This window comes from Cavia porcellus, unplaced genomic scaffold, assembly GCF_034190915.1.
Source record: "Cavia porcellus strain 051 isolate PalLab524CR breed Dunkin Hartley unplaced genomic scaffold, mCavPor4.1 scaffold_15, whole genome shotgun sequence".
In the NCBI taxonomy this organism is placed as follows: domain Eukaryota; kingdom Metazoa; phylum Chordata; class Mammalia; order Rodentia; family Caviidae; genus Cavia; species Cavia porcellus.
This window is the reverse complement of record NW_026947498.1, coordinates 69051577-69069246: the sequence shown is the minus strand read 5'-3', so window position 1 is coordinate 69069246 and position 17670 is coordinate 69051577. Positions and strand designations below refer to the sequence as shown.

Sequence of the window (17670 nt, the reverse complement as noted above, 5' to 3'; positions counted from 1 at the left end):
GGAAAATTGGATTTCCACATGACAAAGATTAATGTAGATCCACATCTGTCACCCTACACTAAACTAAAATTGAAATGGATCAAACAGATAAATATTAAAACAGAAACATTTAATCTCCTGGAAAATAAAAGAGATAAAACACTTGAAGAAATAGGTATAGGAAAAGACTTTATGAACAAAGTCCAAATCACAGGAAATATTACAAGGAATTAAAAACTGAGATCTCACCATCTCACCATAAAAAGTCTTTGAACATCAAAAGAAACTACCAACAGAGTGAAAAGATAACCCACAGAAAGGGAAAAAATTTTGCTAGTTGCTCTTCAGACAAAGAACTAATAATTAGAATATATAAAACACTCAAAGCACTCAACTCCCCCAAAATTAAAGTCCCAGTCAAAAAGATGAGCATGGAAAATGAAGAGACACTTCTCAGGTGAAGAAGCACAAACAGCAAATAAACACATGAAAAAAAGTTCAACTTCACTGGTCATTCATGAGATGCAAATTAAAATGACACTGAGATTCCATCTCACCCAAGAAAAAATGACTACATTAAAGAAATCAGCCAATAACAAATGCTGGCAAGAAAGCTGTAAGGAAAAAGGACCCTTTGCCATTGTGGGTGGGAGGGTAGACTGGTACAACCAGTGTGGAGAGTCCTTGAAAAACTGAAACTATACATTGCATTTGACCCAATTATTCACCTTCTAACATCATGCCATATCAATATACGCACACCCATGTATATAGCACCACAGTGTGGACCAGCTAAATCTGGGAAACAGACCTGATGCCCATTAGCAGATGAGTGAGTAAAGAATATATGGTTTTTGACTTCTGGGAGAACATGGCAGATAGCTAACAGCAGCTATGGAGGCTCTCTGAGTTAGCCAGCTTAGAATTTAGGAATGATTCACTGTGAGGAGTCCTAAGCAAGGGGAGATTGTACACTGCTGACCCAGGAACGAACTAAGCTGAGAGAAACCACCTGGAAATGCAATCCCGATGCTATGACTGGAACAGATAAAATCTCAGCTCAGAAGCTGAAACACGCACCTCTGGAAGCCGCGATTTCAATTTCCTGACACTGTTGCTGCCGCTGCCGCTGCCTCTAAATTGGCACAGCAGGGACAGAGATGCAAAAGCTCTAGAGCAGGAATCAGCAAACGGAGTTGAGAGCAGGAATAGCGGGGACCTGCAGTGAGTGAGAGGAACGGGGACCCCTACATAGATAAGGAGACTCCAACAGAGGACATTCTGGGACCCGGTAGACTAGCCAAAACAGGACGCTGCAGTGACTTTAGTCGCATATTCCCCTCTCAAGTGGGACTGGTGGGGAGCAGTTGGCCTGGGTGATGCCTCAGACTAAGACCCACTAGGCTAGCCCAAACCAGGTCCCAGTGCCTGGCGGTGCACCCTAGCAGTGACTTGAGTAGGTTGACTGACCTGGAGGGGTGGGCCCAGCAGAGGCTGCCCAGGTCTGGGTCTCCCTAGTACACTGCAGTAGGCAGGGACACCTAGCTGGAGCAATTCAAATAAACTGTAACCGACAAAGAAAGAAACTGAGCCTCCTATATATGCTTGTATGGAAGGAACAAAAAGTATGGGAAGAGGGAGCAACAAGAAAGGGTCCTCGGCCCCCAGTCCTGAGAACGCTGATCCAGGAAAGGTAAATGTAAAGGAGAATGAGGACAGAAAACGTGCAATAGCAGACACAGCACCAATAGGCATAAAGTGACATCTCCGGAGCCTCATAGGTGAGTTCAAAAGTGAAGTATTTAATGACGTAAAGCAAGATATAAATAGAATAGTTAGAGAAATGCTAAGCACCAATCCAAGAAAAAAAAAGATGATGGAATGGAAGAACAGAAAAAAAGGGGAGAATTGTTTGATGGAGAAAATAGAGAAAACATAGAATACGTGAAGCAGATTCAAAGAGATTACCAAGAAACTAAAAACTCTATTGAAAACTGGCATAACAGCTTGAAAGAAACTAAGGATAGATTATCTGAACTGGAGGACAGTTTTGTAATGTGGGAGCATGAAATGAAAAACTTCTTAAAAATAACAAGGAAACAAACAGCAATAATACAAAGGCTAGAAGATGATAAGAGGATCTATAACTTAAGAATTAAGAACATAAAAGAAGAAGTAGGGACACAAACAATGAACTACAAAGGCTATTGACAGAAATAATCCAGGAGAATTTCCCTAATTTAGCAAAAGGTAAAGATACTCAGATGTATGAGGCATACAGGACCCCAGCCACCTAAAACCCAAACAGAACTACACCTAGGTATATAATAATCAAAATTACAGAAATCCAAAATAAGAACAGCATATTAAAAGCCATCAGAGACAAGAAACAGATCACTTACAAGAGAACACCCATTAGAATTACAGCAGACTTCTCGGCACAAACCATCAAATCACAAAGAGCGTGGGGGGAATAATTCAAGCTTTGAAAGATAATAACCTCTAGCCAAGATTGATATATCCTGCACAACTGTCCCTAGAAATTGATGAAAAAACAAGGTGCTTCCAGGTTAAAGAGGAACTAGGGAAATTTGCAACCACCAATTGAACGCTACAGAGAATACCGCAGGACATTCTAAAAAACAAAAATACTAAGATTCCAGAAACAGTGGCAGAGAGGCCACAATAAATGGTGCAGAAAGCAAAATGAAGAAGACAAACTGACAACTACTGACAGAAAAAGAGCTCAACAGAAATGAGGCAGAAAAGGTTGGATGGTAGGAACAGCTATTTTGGAGAAAACAAGACATCATAATAGCTAGTGCTGATTTAATAGCATCTTGTTTTGAAGTCCCACCAAGCTTTTGTTCTTCTGTCTCGAATTGGTCTTAACATGTTGTATCTTATTGGATTTTATTATATGTGGTAATATAAACAAAAACTTTTATAGACAAGGAGATTATACGAAACCATTGTTCATTTTCTGTTAGTTGATTCTAAATACCCTGTAATATTGTCATTCTCTTGAATAGTTTTACATTGTCTTGATATGTTTGATGCTACAGTATTCGAAGTTATACTCAAAGATTTCAAGGAAAAAGACACTATGGTAATTACTTTTTGTCGGGATATCTGGTGGTGAAACACTATTTTGCTTAAATGGTTATGTTTTGACCTGTGTTGTTTTGTTGTTATGTCCTCTTTTATCTCAATCTCCCTTTTTTATTACTTACTTTATTTTTATTTTTTTAATTAAGGAAAAATAAATTTAAAAAGCAGGGTATATTATAGTAACACACTTTGACTTCTTATTAACTTGATTTGAAACCCTGTATTGCTCTCACTGTCTTGTTTTGACTGATTTTCCTCTATTCTGTTTTGCTTGATAGTACCTAGTTCGAAAGTATAGGCAACAACTGTGAAGATAATAAGATTCCTTATGACGCCCATTCTGGTTGGCTATTGTCTTCTTTTGAAGACCTGTAATGTCTCCAATGTTTTGGTTTTATTGGTTTTGTTCTTTATGGTTTTGTTCAATTTTATTGTAACAGATGATATAGGCAATTCTTTTTAAGATAGCAAGAGGCATTATGGTAACCATTGTTGATCACCTTGTATTGTGTTTTTACATTATGTATTATGTCCATCCTTTTGATTTGACTGACTCTGTTTTGTTATGTCACATTTGCTTTTATTCTCTTCAAAAATGTAATAAGAACTGTGGGAGTAATAAAACCCAAAATGTGTAACTGTCATTGTAAAAAACAGAGGAAAAGAAAGTGCTCTAAAGGATATAACTGCAAGTATATTTAAGTGTATAAGATAGATAACCATATTACTGAGTTTGTTGGATCACTGAACTGTTTGCAGTCTCACTGTTTGAAAGTCTACTTTATATGCTTTAATTTTGTAACTTGAAAAACTATTTCTAAGATGACAATATGTAATCTATTAACTAGTGATTTCCTACTGTATATTTTTTCTGAAATTCTGTATAACTTGTAACCCTTTTCTGTTTTTTATTCTTTTTCTCCTTAAATAAAATTTTTTTTAAAAAATAATATACAGTTTTTATATACAATAGAGTGCTACACCATAAAGGATAAACTTGAGACATTTTTAGGTAAATGGTACTCTTTAAGTGAAATAAATTGGGCACAGATGTTTAAATATCACAATGTTTTCCTTGTGGGAGAAACCAAAGCACACATGACACACACTGGGAAGCAGGAAGGAAGTGTTCAAGTGGGAGAGGACCTAGGAAGGGGGAGGGAGGAGGGAAGGAAGGCAAAAGGAAAAAAGAGAACAGAAGGCAAAAACAGAAGCAAAGCTTTTGCAAATAAGGAGGGTAAGAAGGGGTGAAGGGAGGGAGGGGAATGGGGAGAAAAGAAGCAAGATCTGTCCTGTCCGGGTACAAACTCCCTGTGATGAATGCAGTCATTATGTGTGTAATCATGTATACCGATAAAGGGGCCTACACTATCCCACGAGCCCAGCCGCGCCTAGCCATCGGCGTGCAGAGGAGGAGCTGGGCGGATCTGGAGTGCCTGTAGAAGCCCCTTCCTTTGTCTGGAGGACTGTGGATATCTCTGCAAGCAGGGAGGGATCACAGGCTCCTGAGGCACTGCGGCCTGTGGTGAGTACCCTAACCCGGCTGCGATTGAAGAGCTGTGGATCTTCCAAGGGGCAGGTGGGCGCACAGTGTCCCTGAGGCCCAGCTTGTCTGGAACTGCGGAGTTCTGAACAAGCAGAGGAGGGCCATTGGTTCTGCAGGCCCAATGGCTTGGGGTAGTGTGGTGCCAGAGTCTCAGTAGCTGCAAACATAGAAGGGGATTTTCAACAGATCCTGAGGAAGCTTTCAAATAACACTTGAAACACAGAAATATAGGAAAATGACAAAACGAAAGACCAAATTACAACCTCAAGCCTCCAGCCCATCTCAGGAAACCCTAGGAGGAATGTATTTAGAAGAAAATATATCCCATCCACCTCATATATCAGACACAATAGCTACTAAAGTTGACAAGCAACTCCAGGAAGCTTTAAAGAAATTCAAACTCGAAATAATATCCCAGATAAAAGAAGAAATGATAAAAGAAATGAAAGAGATTCTAAATATATCTAAAGAAAACACAGATAAAAAATTGGAGGAACTAAACAAAAAGATAGAATCCTTAGATGAGCAATATAAGAAACAAACAGAATACATAATGCAGATGCACAGAGATATACAGGAAATAAAAAACTCCACTGAAAGTTGTAAAAACCGCCTTAATGAAAGTGAAGATAGAATTTCAGACCTTGAAGACAGGATTGCAGCTAGTGAACAGGAAAGGAAAGATCTTTTAAAAATAACAAGGAATCAGGAAACAACAATTCAACAACTGCAAGATGATGCAAAGAAGAATAACATAAGAATGATAGGGATTAGTGAAAAAGAAGGAGACAACATAAAGGATATCAAGAGGATATTTAGAGAAGCAATAGCTGAAAACTTCCCAAGCATGAGATCAGAAACTGACATCAGGATCAGTGAAGCATATAGAACTCCAAATAGTCATAACCAAAATAAAACTACACCCAGACATATAATAATCACCATCCCAGAAATCCAACACAAGAATAGATTATTAAAAGCTGTCAGAGAGAAAAGACAGATCACTTATAAAGGAAAACCTATCAGAATCACAGCAGACTTCTCATCACAAACAATAAAGTCAAGAAGAGCATGGAGTGAAGTATTCCAGATCCTAAAGCAAAATGATTTCCAACCTAGACTGATATATCCCGCAAAACTATCATTTAAAATAGATGGTGAAATACGATACTTCCATGACAAAGAACAGCTGAAGAACTTCATGAACACCAAGCCAACCCTGCAAAAAATATTGAAAGACAGTTTAGATACACAAAGGAAAAAACCACTAAGCAAAGCAAATAATTAAACACAACAGAAAGATAAAGATGCAACAGCAGAGAGATAAGAATCCTACAATTAACCAACATTTAACAGTAATAACCATTAATGTAAATGGTCTCAATGCACCAATCAAAAGAAACAGACTAGCAGAATGGATCAAGAAACAAAATCCAACCATATGCTGTTTACAGGAAACCCATCTAACCCAGAAGGATACTCACAGACTGAAAGTCAAAGGATGGAAAACAATTCTTCATGCAGCAGGAATCCAAAAAAAGGCAGGAGTAGCCATTCTGTTTGCAGACAACGTGAACTTTAAACCAACAATGACCATAAAGGATAAAGAAGGTCACTACATACTCGTAAGGGGAAAACTCCAAGAGGAAGAGATAACTATCTTAAATATATACGCACCAAACTCCAGAGCACCCAGTTATATAAAACAATTATTAACAGAAATGAAAACTCAAATTATCAGTAACACAATTGTAACAGGAGACCTTAATATGCCATTGACACCAAGGGACAGATCGACCAGACAGAAAATGAGTAAAGAAATAACAGAACTGAATCATACCTGTGAACAAATGCGTTTGATAGACATATACAGAATGTTCCACCCAACAACATCAGAATACACATTCTTCTCAGCAGTACATGGATCATTTTCTAAAATAGACCATATATTAGCTCATAGAACATATTTAAACAAGTGCAAAAGAGCTGAAATCATCCCTTGCATGTTATCGAATCACAGCGCTCTGAAATTAGAAATTAACGATAAAAGATACTGCAAAAATCCCACAAACACATGGAAACTGAATAACACACTCTTGAGTAATCAGTGGGTCACAGAAGAAATTAAAGAAGAAATCAAACAATACCTAAAAGAAAATGAAAATGCAGATACAACTTACTGGAATCTGTGGGATGCACTGAAAGCCGTCCTGAGGGGAAAATTTATTGCACTGAGTTCCCACATCAGGAAAACAGAACGAATACAAATAAATAACTTGATGCTACACCTCAAACAGCTAGAAAAAGAAGAGCAAGTCAAGCCCAAAGCCAAAAGAAGAGAGGAAATTATAAAAATCAGAGCAGAAATCAATGCAATAGAGACTAAGAAAACAATCCAAAGGATCAACAAATCAATGAGTTGGTTCTTTGAAAGAATAAATAAAATCGATAAGCCCCTAGCCAACCTTATTAAAAAAAGGGAAGAAAAAGCTCAAATTCATGCAAGAAGAAATGAAAAAGGAGAAGTCACTACAGACCCAATAGAAATACAGAAGATCATCAACACCTATTTCGAAAACCTCTACTCTCAAAAGTTTGATAACACAGAAGAAATAGACAGTTTCTTAGAAGCATATAAAGTGCCAAAGCTAGATCAAGAGGATGTAAAATTGTTGAATAACCCAATCTCAGTTACTGAAATTGAAAATGTAATTAAGTCCTTACCCACCAAGAAGAGCCCAGGCCCAGATGGATTCACTGCAGAATTCTACAAGAAATACAAAGAAGACCTAATGCCGACACTCCTCAAACTATTCAATGAAATTGAAAGGGAAGCAATCCTTCCTAAGTCATTCCTGGAAGCAAATATTACTCTAGTACCAAAACCTGAGAAAGACCCAACTAAAAAAGAGAACTATAGACCGATCTCCCTAATGAACACAGATGCAAAAATCCTCAATAAAATATTGGCAAATAGGATCCAGCAAATCATCAAGAAGATTATACATCATGACCAAGTGGGATTCATCCCAGGAATGCAAGGATGGTTCAACATACGCAAATCAATAAATGTAATCCACCATATCAATAAAGCCAAAAATAAGAATCACATGATCATTTCTATAGATGCAGAAAAAGCCTTCGATAAGGTCCAACATTTATTCATGATAACAACTCTACAGAAAATTGGAATAGATGGTCTTTACCTCAATATAATAAAGGCCATTTATGACAAACCAACAGCCAGCATCATACTAAATGGCCAAAAATTGAAAGCTTTTACTTTAAAATCAGGCACAAGACAAGGATGTCCTTTATCACCACTCCTATTTAATATAGTACTGGAAGTACTAGCCAGAGCAATTAGGCAAGAAAGAGAAATAAAAGGGGTAAAGATAGGAAAAGAAGAAGTTAAGTTGTCATTGTTTGCAGATGACATGATACTCTACATAGAAGACCCCCTAAGCTCCATTGAAAGACTCTTAGATACAATAAATAAATTCAGTAATGTGGCTGGATATAAAATCAATACTCAGAAATCAATAGCATTCCTATACACAAACAACAAAACCACAGAGAGGGAAATAAGGGAAACTGGACTATTCACATTAGCAAGCAAAAAAATGAAATATTTAGGAATTACTCTTACGAAAGAAGTGAAAGACTTATACAGTGAAAACTATATTACACTGAAAAAGGAAATTGAAGATGATCTCAGAAAATGGAAAGACATCCCTTGCTCATGGATAGGAAGAACAAACATTGTGAAGATGGCCATTCTCCCAAAACTCTTATACAGATTCAATGCAATCCCAATAGAAATATCATCAACATACCTTATAGATCTAGAGAAATCACTCCTAAATTTCATCTGGAACCAGAAGAGACCTAGAATCGCAAAAGCAATTCTAAGCAGCAAAGACAAAGCAGGAGGCATCACAGTCCCTGACTTCAAATTATACTACAAAGCAACAGTAGTAAAATCAACATGGTATTGGAATCAAAACAGAGCTGAAGATCAATGGAATAGATTAGAAGATACAACCACAACTACAAACACACTCAACCACCTTATCTTTGATAAAGGAGCCAAGCAGGTTCACTGGAAGAACGACAGTCTCTTTAATAAATGGTGCTGGAAAAACTGGCTCTCCATTTGCCGAAAACTAAAGCTAGACCCATGTCTATCACCATGTACTAAATTAAAATCTAAATGGGTCAAAGATCTGAATATTAAAACAGAAACGCTAAATCTATTGGAAGACAAATTGGGTAGAAACCTTGGAGACATAGGAGTAGGTAGAGAATTCATGAACAGGACTCCAACCGCACGGGAAATACTTCCCAGAATCAATAACTGGGACCACTTCTTATTAAAAAGTTTCTGCATGTCAAAAGAAATCTCCAGCATAGTGAAAAGAAAACCCATAAACTGGGAAAAGATTTTAGTGAACTCTCTCTCAGACAAGGGACTCTTGTCTAAAACATATAAAGAATTAAAAAAACTCAGACCTCCAAAATTCAAAGATACAATCCAAAAATGGGCATCTGAGATGAATATGCAATTCTCAGATGAAGAAATGCAAATGGCAAATAAATACATGAAAAAATGTTCATCATCATTGGTCATTAGAGAAATGCAAATTAAAACCACACTGAGATACCATCTCACTCCTGAAAGAATGGCCAGGATCATGAAAACCAACAACAACAAATGCTGGAGAGGCTGTGGAGAAAAAGGAACTCTCCTGCACTTTTGATGGGAGTGTAGACTGGTACAGCCTTTGTGGAGGTCTGTCTGGAGGTTTCTCAAAAAGTTGGGATTGGAAATCCCATTTATTCCAGCTATCCCACTTCTAGGCATATTCCCAGAAGAACTGAAAGCATCATACCACAGTGATTTATGTGCACCTATGTTTATAGCAGCACAATTTGTAATCGCCAGATCTTGGAAACAACCCAAGTGTCCATCAACTGAGGAATGGATAAAAAAGTTGTGGTATTTCTATACAATGGAGTATTATTCAGCTATAAAGAAGGATCACATTGAGATATTTATCAATAAATGGGCGCAGCTTGAGACCATACTCATAAGTGAAATAAATCAATCTTGCATGTATGAATACCGAATAGTTTCCCTAAGTAATGATTCAAATATATAAAAATATGTGGTAATCATGATTCCCCATTATTTGGCCTTGAAGCCTTATAAAATTTTCACTTATTAATTAGAAAGGCTTTATTCTGGGCTTCTTGATATGGAAATATTTGAAGCTATGGTATATGAAGTTTTATCCAAATATTTCAAGGAAAAAGACAGACACTATGGTAACTACTATTCTTTAAAAAAATTATTTAGTTATTTATTATGTTTATTTTAATTAAGGGAAAAATTTAAAAAATTAGGATATATAATAGTAACTCTTTTCGATTTCCTATTTACTTGTTTTGAAGTCCTGTAATACTCCCACGATCTTGTTTTGACTGATTAGACTCTGTTCCATTCTGTGCGATAGTATCAAGTCTGAGGGTATAGGCAACTACTTTGAAGGCAATAAGATTCACAAAGATGCCCATTCTGGTTTGACTATTGTCTCCTTTGGAAGTCCTGTAATGTTTACAATGCCTAAGTTTTATTGGTCTTGTTCTCCACTGTTTTGTCCAACTTTATAATATCTAATGAGATAGACAATTCTTTTTAAGGAAACAAGAGACAACGTTGATAACCATTGTTAATAACCTTGTACTCTGTTCTACATCATGTGCTATGTCTATCCTTGGTTTTGACTGACAGCTTTGTTTTGCCATATTTGACTTTATTCTCTCCCCCCCCAAAAGTAATAAGAACTAAGGAGTAATAAAATCCAAAATGTGTAAATTTTGTTGTAAAAAAGAGAGGGAGGGAAAAAAAAAGAGCTCTAACGGATATAACAGCAAGTGTGTTTAGGGGTGTTAAATAGCTGACTATATTAATGTTTTTGGATCATTGAACACAGCTGTTTGCAGTCTCTCTGTTTGAATGTCTACTTTGTATTCTTTGATACTGTGATTTGAGCAACTATTTCCAAGATGATAATATGTAATCTATTAACAGGTGATTTTCTTACTGTTATGTGTTTTTTTTTGTAGTTCTGTATTATGTGTAACCTTACACTGCTTTGTTTTGTTTTGTGTTTTTCTCTTTTTCCTCTTAAATAAAAAAAAAGATAAAATTCAAAAAAAAATGTATACCGATAAAATCAATTAAAAAATACATTTTAGATCCAGGATATGCAATAGTAGAAGTATAAATATACAAATAGCTGCTTCCTCATCTGAAACTGAGCTTTATTCTACAGAAGTTAAGGCATTTTCTGAGAAAGTAAGAAGGCTTTAAGAGATCACAATAATGAACACCGGGATCTGAATAAACAGTAATGAGCCAATTTCAGACCTGAAAGATGGAAAGCAAGAATTAATCCAAACACACAAGAAGATTCCTATTTCATAAGAATCTTAAGCTTTTTATAAAAGGTGCTTATTGGATTCTATAATGGAATTGTAAATTCATATCAGGTGAAAACAGTCTGCATGTTCCTAACCACTAATTAGTCATTTTTCTAGGTAATGGAAGCTCTCATTCTCATGCTACTTAAAAATCAACAAATAAACAAAAAGAAGGCTGCAGGAAACTACCATTCTTGTGACCAGGACAATGTTTTTTTCAGATCTCTTTTTCCCAAAGATGTGGGTACTTGTGTCACTGTTTCTTTCTTGCTAGGTTCACTTAGCATAGTTTCTCATTTAGCAGCAAGCTTAGTCACGTGAACGTGCTGCTGCTTTGATCAGGCAGCACCACAGACTAAGGCACGATAGTGTGTTCAGCAGCAGAGTCCACGCCATCTAGTTGTCTGCTGGCTTTTCCTACAGCAGGAGATCAGAAGAGCTGCTGGCTTTGGGAAGACGGGACATTCCCTCACAGGCCACCACCTCAGGGAAGCTGTGGCCCACAGAGAAGTCACGCCTCCCTGAAGCAGGTCCAGAGGACAGGTCTGCACACACAGGGCTCACTGCGCAGTGCTGACTGACTGACCACGCACGGCGTCCACAAACACGACATGCTTGTCCTTGTTTCTCACTGGGCAGTTGGGCACACGTGGGCTTGAGAGTTCAGTTCATTGCCACTGCCCCGGGAGTCTTCTGTTCTACCCTCAACTGCAAGACATTTCTGTCTCCAGAGGGAACTGTGCCCATCCTTGTGAACCAACCTCTGAGAGCTCAAGGAGTTCTCATTGCCCAAGTATGAGGATCATGCATCGCATGGCAGCTCCTAGGTGGGCAAACTCTGTGTTGTGAATGTCACAAAGACAGATAGGTCCTCCAGGTGTCTGTCTGTCTGTCTGTCTGTCTCTTTCTCTCTCTCTGTCTCTCTGTCTCTCTCTCTCAACTAACTTTATTGATCGCAAGTGTCTTATTTAATCAAAACAAATTGTCTGGTGAAGGTCAGAGTCATTTCAACTGATATTTTACCTGGTTCTTTGACATCTTCTTTGGTCTTGGATTCCTGAAACCCAGACAATAAAGTAACATTAATATAGGGCTAATAATTTCTTTACATTAAGAAGATGACCCTAGGATCACCCTGGAGATGCAGAGAACATAGAAACCCAAACAGGAAAGCTCCAGTGACGGGGCTCTTGACTGCATCTGGGGCCGCATGTCAGAGCTTATCTCCTTACTAGTCACAATAATCATTGTTGAAAATGAGACGCAAACAAAAGAAATCCCAATGTACATCAACTGGGATTTTATTTTTGTGTTTTGAGACAGGATCTCCCTAAGTAACTGAGGCTGGCCTAGAAATCACCATCCTTCTACCTCAGCGTCTCACTTGCTTGGATTATGAGCATGCACCCCTGCACCAAGCTCTGCACCCAGTGTCAGGGGCTCGGGGTAAAACCTAAGTCAGACAAAGAGCTTAGCTCATGATGTCTTTCCACTTAACATTTACTGTTTACTATACAAGCAGAAAGGTTCCGGGTCTTCAAAGCAGTCATTGCACTAAATCCTCACAAGAATCTGACAATCTCCCTTACAGTTAAGGAAAGATTACCTGCAGTACGAACCACTGTCCCCTCAAGATGATGTAAAGGCAAAAAGAAAATAGCAAGCTGCAAATTACAAAACAGCCAAGGCCAACAGATTCAAAATTTACATCCTAAACCAGTGGTGGTGACATTTTTAGAGCTTTCAATGATGCAAACAGCTCGCAGGGCACACGTGCCGGAGGTTCACCGCCCCCACCCTGACCGTCCTGGGGACTCTCACATCCTGCCTTTTCAAGTGTCTAAAATCAAACAAAGCGCTTCCCTCTTCATCACTCTATGTGGCCCCTCACTGCCTTTGCTCCTGCGCATGTGCAGCCTACTTTTCTCACTCCACTGTGATGAATGCTTTACCTCCTCTGCTCAGATGCCTGGATCCCTTTGTTTACTTACAAAACGTGTTGGAATTTTCTCCTTAGAATCTGGGACTTCATCCGGAGTGGTGGGCAGCTGGACTGTTAACTGGTACGTCCCTTTTCCTGGCAAGACTAACTCGTGATTTGGTTTTTGCAGAACTGTCTGTCGAACTGAAATGTCAAAAAAAAATTATGAAAATAAAGCCAAGTGACAAGCAGCTGTCATTTATATAAGTATCCCATGGTGTCCGTTGGTTTCGTCACTCTGTCAATAGTTGAGCTAGTTTCTCAAGAGACACTATCCATAGTACACAGAGGGAAACTTTAGAAGCAGATGTGAATTTGCAGTGCATCCTCCAATATATTTTAAAATAAATAATGCTAGAGTTTGGACATGGAACATCCCTCAAGGGCCCAGCACTGAAATACTAGTTTCCAGCCTCTGAACCAACAGCAAGTGATAGAACCTCTAAGCGGCAGAGCCTGGTGGGAGCGAGGTAGGTCACATGCACCAACCCTTAAAGGGAAAAGGGGACCCTTCCCCTTCCTCTTCCTCCCTTTTCGCCTTCCCACCATGAGAAGAGGGCTTCCTCTTCAACTACGCCCGCTATGATGTACAGCCTTGCTGTGGACCCAGAAGCAAGAGGCCAACTGATCCAGGACTGACCCCTCCAAAACTATTGAGCACAACTACACCTTAAAAATTGCGAATCTCAGGTATTTTGTCACATTAATGGTAAGTTGACTACAAACACATTTAGCGTATTATTCAATAGGCGTTGCTAAAATATCCTGTCTTTTTTTTTTTTTCATTTTTATTGGTACCAGGGATCGAACTCACGACTGCCTGCTTGCAAGGCAGGTGCTTATGCCACTGACCTAAATCTCCAGCCCCCAAAATCCTGTCCTTTTATTAATGAGTCTAGTGGAATTTTTTTTGTACCAGTTTAGATTAAACTGAAGAAAAACTATAAAGAACCACAGTGCCTATCACAAAGACATCAAAAAGGTGATGATTTTCATTCTACACTAATGTGACATAATGAAAGCAACCCTCCTGTAGAGCCAGGGCAGACTTGGTGCCTGGGACATGACGCGATCAAAGCCACATTTTCTGAAGGGATTCAGGTGGCCACGAGCAAAATGACCAGGAGCCTAAACAGAAAGCTGTTTCAGCCAATTTGTTAACCTGTGATGATAAGAGCCTCCCATCTGTTAGTAAAGGGAGTGCAAAATGAAAGAATGAGGGCCAGAGATTCAGCTCAGGGGCATAAGTACCTGCCTGGCAAGCATGAGGTTACGAGTTTGATCCCCAATACAAAAAAAAGAAGAACAAGAAGAAGAAAAAGAGGAAGAAGAAGAAGAAGAAGAAGAAGAAGAAGAAGAAGAAGAAGAAGAAGAAGAAGAAGAAGAAAGGAAGAGTGAGACTTGCAAATATACAATCAAAAATAATTAGCACATCAGGAGAATGGCAGCAGTAAACAAACTGAAGAGCAGACAAAAGAGTCCAAAGACCCGAATTCGAGTCCACAGGTTTAGCTCAGTGGCACAAGTGCCTGCCTGGCAGGCCCAACGTCATGAGTTTGATTCCCAGTACAACAACAACAACAAAAAAGAAGACCTTAATTCGACCTTCAGCTCTGCCACAAACTAGCAAAGTGACTCACGGCAATGCTTTAACTTCTCTAGAATCTGTTTCCTCATTCAAAGTGAGGAAAGCGTTACCAGTAAGCCGCAAAAGTTAACGTATGAGAAACTGAGGCAACAGCCTCCTAAAACAATTCAAATGCTACCTTAATTGAACTATGCAGGTTGATCCTTGTTCACGTCACTCTCCCTGCATTTTGCAGAGATGATTTTTCCCCACCTGGCCAGCCAGCTCAAGTCACCCACCATCCTCACTGTCACTGATCCTTGAGCCACTTGCTTCTTCACAACATAATAAATTCTGGGAGGGGCCTTGGATCCAGGCCTTTGTCCACACATCTTCACCTGGTTGGGCTTAGGACTCCCGACTGCCCTTAACTTTGACTATGTCGCCGTGTCTCTACTCTCACTATGGGTTACACTGAGGTGGTAGATTGGAATTAACTTGCCGGGATTCCAGTAACATTTCAATGGGATTACAAATACAACTTTCTGGATTGTGAGGGCTGGTGAAGGGATTATAATACTCAGATTTTTACTATATTCAATACTTGGGTTACAATAAACCTCAGATCATCTATGTTTAATTTTATTTAAGTAGATGGGTTTCCTCACCCCAAGGTGTCTGAGACAATCAGCAGGAGCTCAATTATGACCAGAAAGTATGACAAAATGTATACACCCAAAACAAGGTTTAACATGGGGTGGGGATGTGGCTCAGTGGTAGAGTTCTTGCCTTGACTGCACAGGGTTTGACCCCCAGTACCACCAAAAAAAATTAGTAAATAAAGAAAACATGAGGTCCGGGGCTGATGGTATAGACAGCTCAGTGTGAGAGCACTTGCCTAACATGCATGAGGCCCTGAGGGCATCCCCAGCCCAGAAAAAGGAAAAGGAGGAAGAGGAGGAGAAGAAAGAGGAGCAGGAATTGGGGGAATAACCAGCTTTTCTCAACAAAATCATGTAACTATGAAAGCCGGATTATCACTTCCTACTCATTCCTATTTGCTGTGTGCCACTCTCTGCAGAGGAGCACTGGTGCCTCGTCTCTATTCTTCTGCCACTGGCATGAGGTCATGTTTCACCGCGGGCCTACACCTGGCAGGGCCACTGCCTGCCACGGAGGGTGGGTGGAGGGCAACCGTGCGCTCTCTCTGGACACCCTGCCCCGCAGGAATGCCAGGACTGAATGTTTATTGTCAGAGAATTCTGGATGACTCCATACTTATGAAAGTGGTTCCCAAGAAGGAAACTGAAACTGAAAAATGATTTTCCCCACCCTGAGAACTTTGCCCATAAACACTCCCAGAGGTTTTGAGTTCCTTAGCTGAGGGGTAAGGGAAAAGGGGCCACTGGACCCTCTGAGGTGCAGGGAGCCTGCAGCTCTGAAGAAGAAAGCCTCACAGGGAAGCTGCTTGTACACTCAGCCTGCTGAAAATTTGTATGATGATTTTCCATTTTCGTTCATTTTGTGTTATTAGCAGGCCCCAGAGATTCTCCAAGTTCAGGCACCGAGGTCACCCGAGGGGCTGGTTCCCACCCACCCACACTCATCTTGGGACTCTCTCCAATAGTTGCCCAGGTCCCTTGCTCACTGCCCTCTGGGAATTGAGACGAAGGTCAGGGCCCACAATTAGAGCACTATTGATGAGGCTGACAGGACCCTCAGAAAAGGATTCCCTAAGGGATTCCTGATGTTGACAGCTGGAATCCAACTGAGCAGGTGACTGGCTGGACAATGACTCAGCTGCCCAGCCAGCCTTCCAGATAGTCACTCATGAAGGCAGTCCTTGGCAGAGACTATCCTTGGTTTTTCATAAACAAGGGTCTTCTGTCCTCTTCCACACTCACTTCCTGCACACCCATCTGTATGCCTTTCTCTTTCTGCCCCATTTCCCCAGGCTGGATCCCTGCTGGGCCATTCCAGCTGCCTGTTTCTCTAGGCCTCCCTGCCTCTCCTCTGGCTCAAAAGCTTCTCGGCCAATCCTTCACCGCGAGGCCCATAGGACTTGTCTGCATCCTAAGCCATGAGACCGGGCCTTGCTTCCCAGGTAGGACCGCAGCTGGGAAGCCATGCTGGGAGAACTCAGCCCTGCAAGCCCAAGAGAAGGAAACTTTCCAACCCAGCATCACCTCTGAGCACCATTCGAGCTGTCACTCTGCAGCCACCCTGAGAGGAGGAGGAAACAACAGAGGTGGAGGAAGTCTCCAACGAAGTGTGTTGTTGATCTGTTGATGTGTGTCCCCGCGCGGACCACAGCACGCCTGTATTTACACCTAGACCAGGTGCCTTTGGGTAGCATCACTGCCCCTCTCTAAGTGACCCTGGACATAGTCTAGAATCCCTGGGAATCCCGCGACCCGTGAGGAATTACTAGGAGTACTCATTTTTCTTAGCGTCCCCCCTAACAGCAACGGGGAGGGAGGGCAGCGGTGGGAAGGACAGGGACTATCTATCCATTGGCTGTTTTGGCCACAGCTCCCCAGCCCAGCGGACCGCGCAGGGGCGCAGCGCGCAGAGGACCGGCCGCGTCGGGGCGGGCGCGCTCCAGCTCTGCCTCACCTCCAGCTCCTCGGACGCCACCGCTGGGCGGGGCGGACCTGCACCCGCGGCCAGGACCCCGATCCCCCGGGGAAGGAGCGGGTGGCCGCCCCAGCCCGCCCCGCTCGCCCTCGCCGTGCGCCCCTCACCGTCCTCGGAGAAGAGCACCAGGAAGCGCCCCAGGCTCTCGGGGTCTCTGCGGACCTCACACTCCCCGCCGCCTCCGGAGCGCTTGCGGCTCTGGAAATAGGACTGCAGCTTGGTGCTCAGATTCTTGGGAGGGTCGCGGCCCCAGGATCCCTCGACCAGCAACGGGAAGGCCCGAGACGCGGCCATCCCGGGCTCGGCCATCCCCCGACTGGGCGGCCTGGCTGCTCGGGGAAGTTAACTTTGCCTCTTTCGGTT

At 41.0% G+C, this 17670-nt stretch overlaps 1 protein-coding gene across 2 annotated transcripts in view; it reads right to left on the bottom strand.

Moving 5' to 3' along the window:
* Positions 1-17670, bottom strand: part of Parp14 (poly(ADP-ribose) polymerase family member 14) — a 59001-nt gene extending 41331 nt beyond the window's left edge. The window contains exons 1-3 of one of the 2 annotated variants that reach the window (XM_063225085.1): positions 17415-17670; positions 13114-13247; positions 12146-12179 (exon numbers count right to left, since the gene is read on the bottom strand). In XM_063225085.1, coding sequence (XP_063081155.1) covers positions 12146-12179; positions 13114-13247; positions 17415-17616 — 370 coding nt within the window. In that variant the 5' untranslated portion in view covers positions 17617-17670. The remainder of the gene's footprint in view (positions 1-12145; positions 12180-13113; positions 13248-17414) is intronic. The other variant, XM_023562602.2, reaches the window with a different exon arrangement.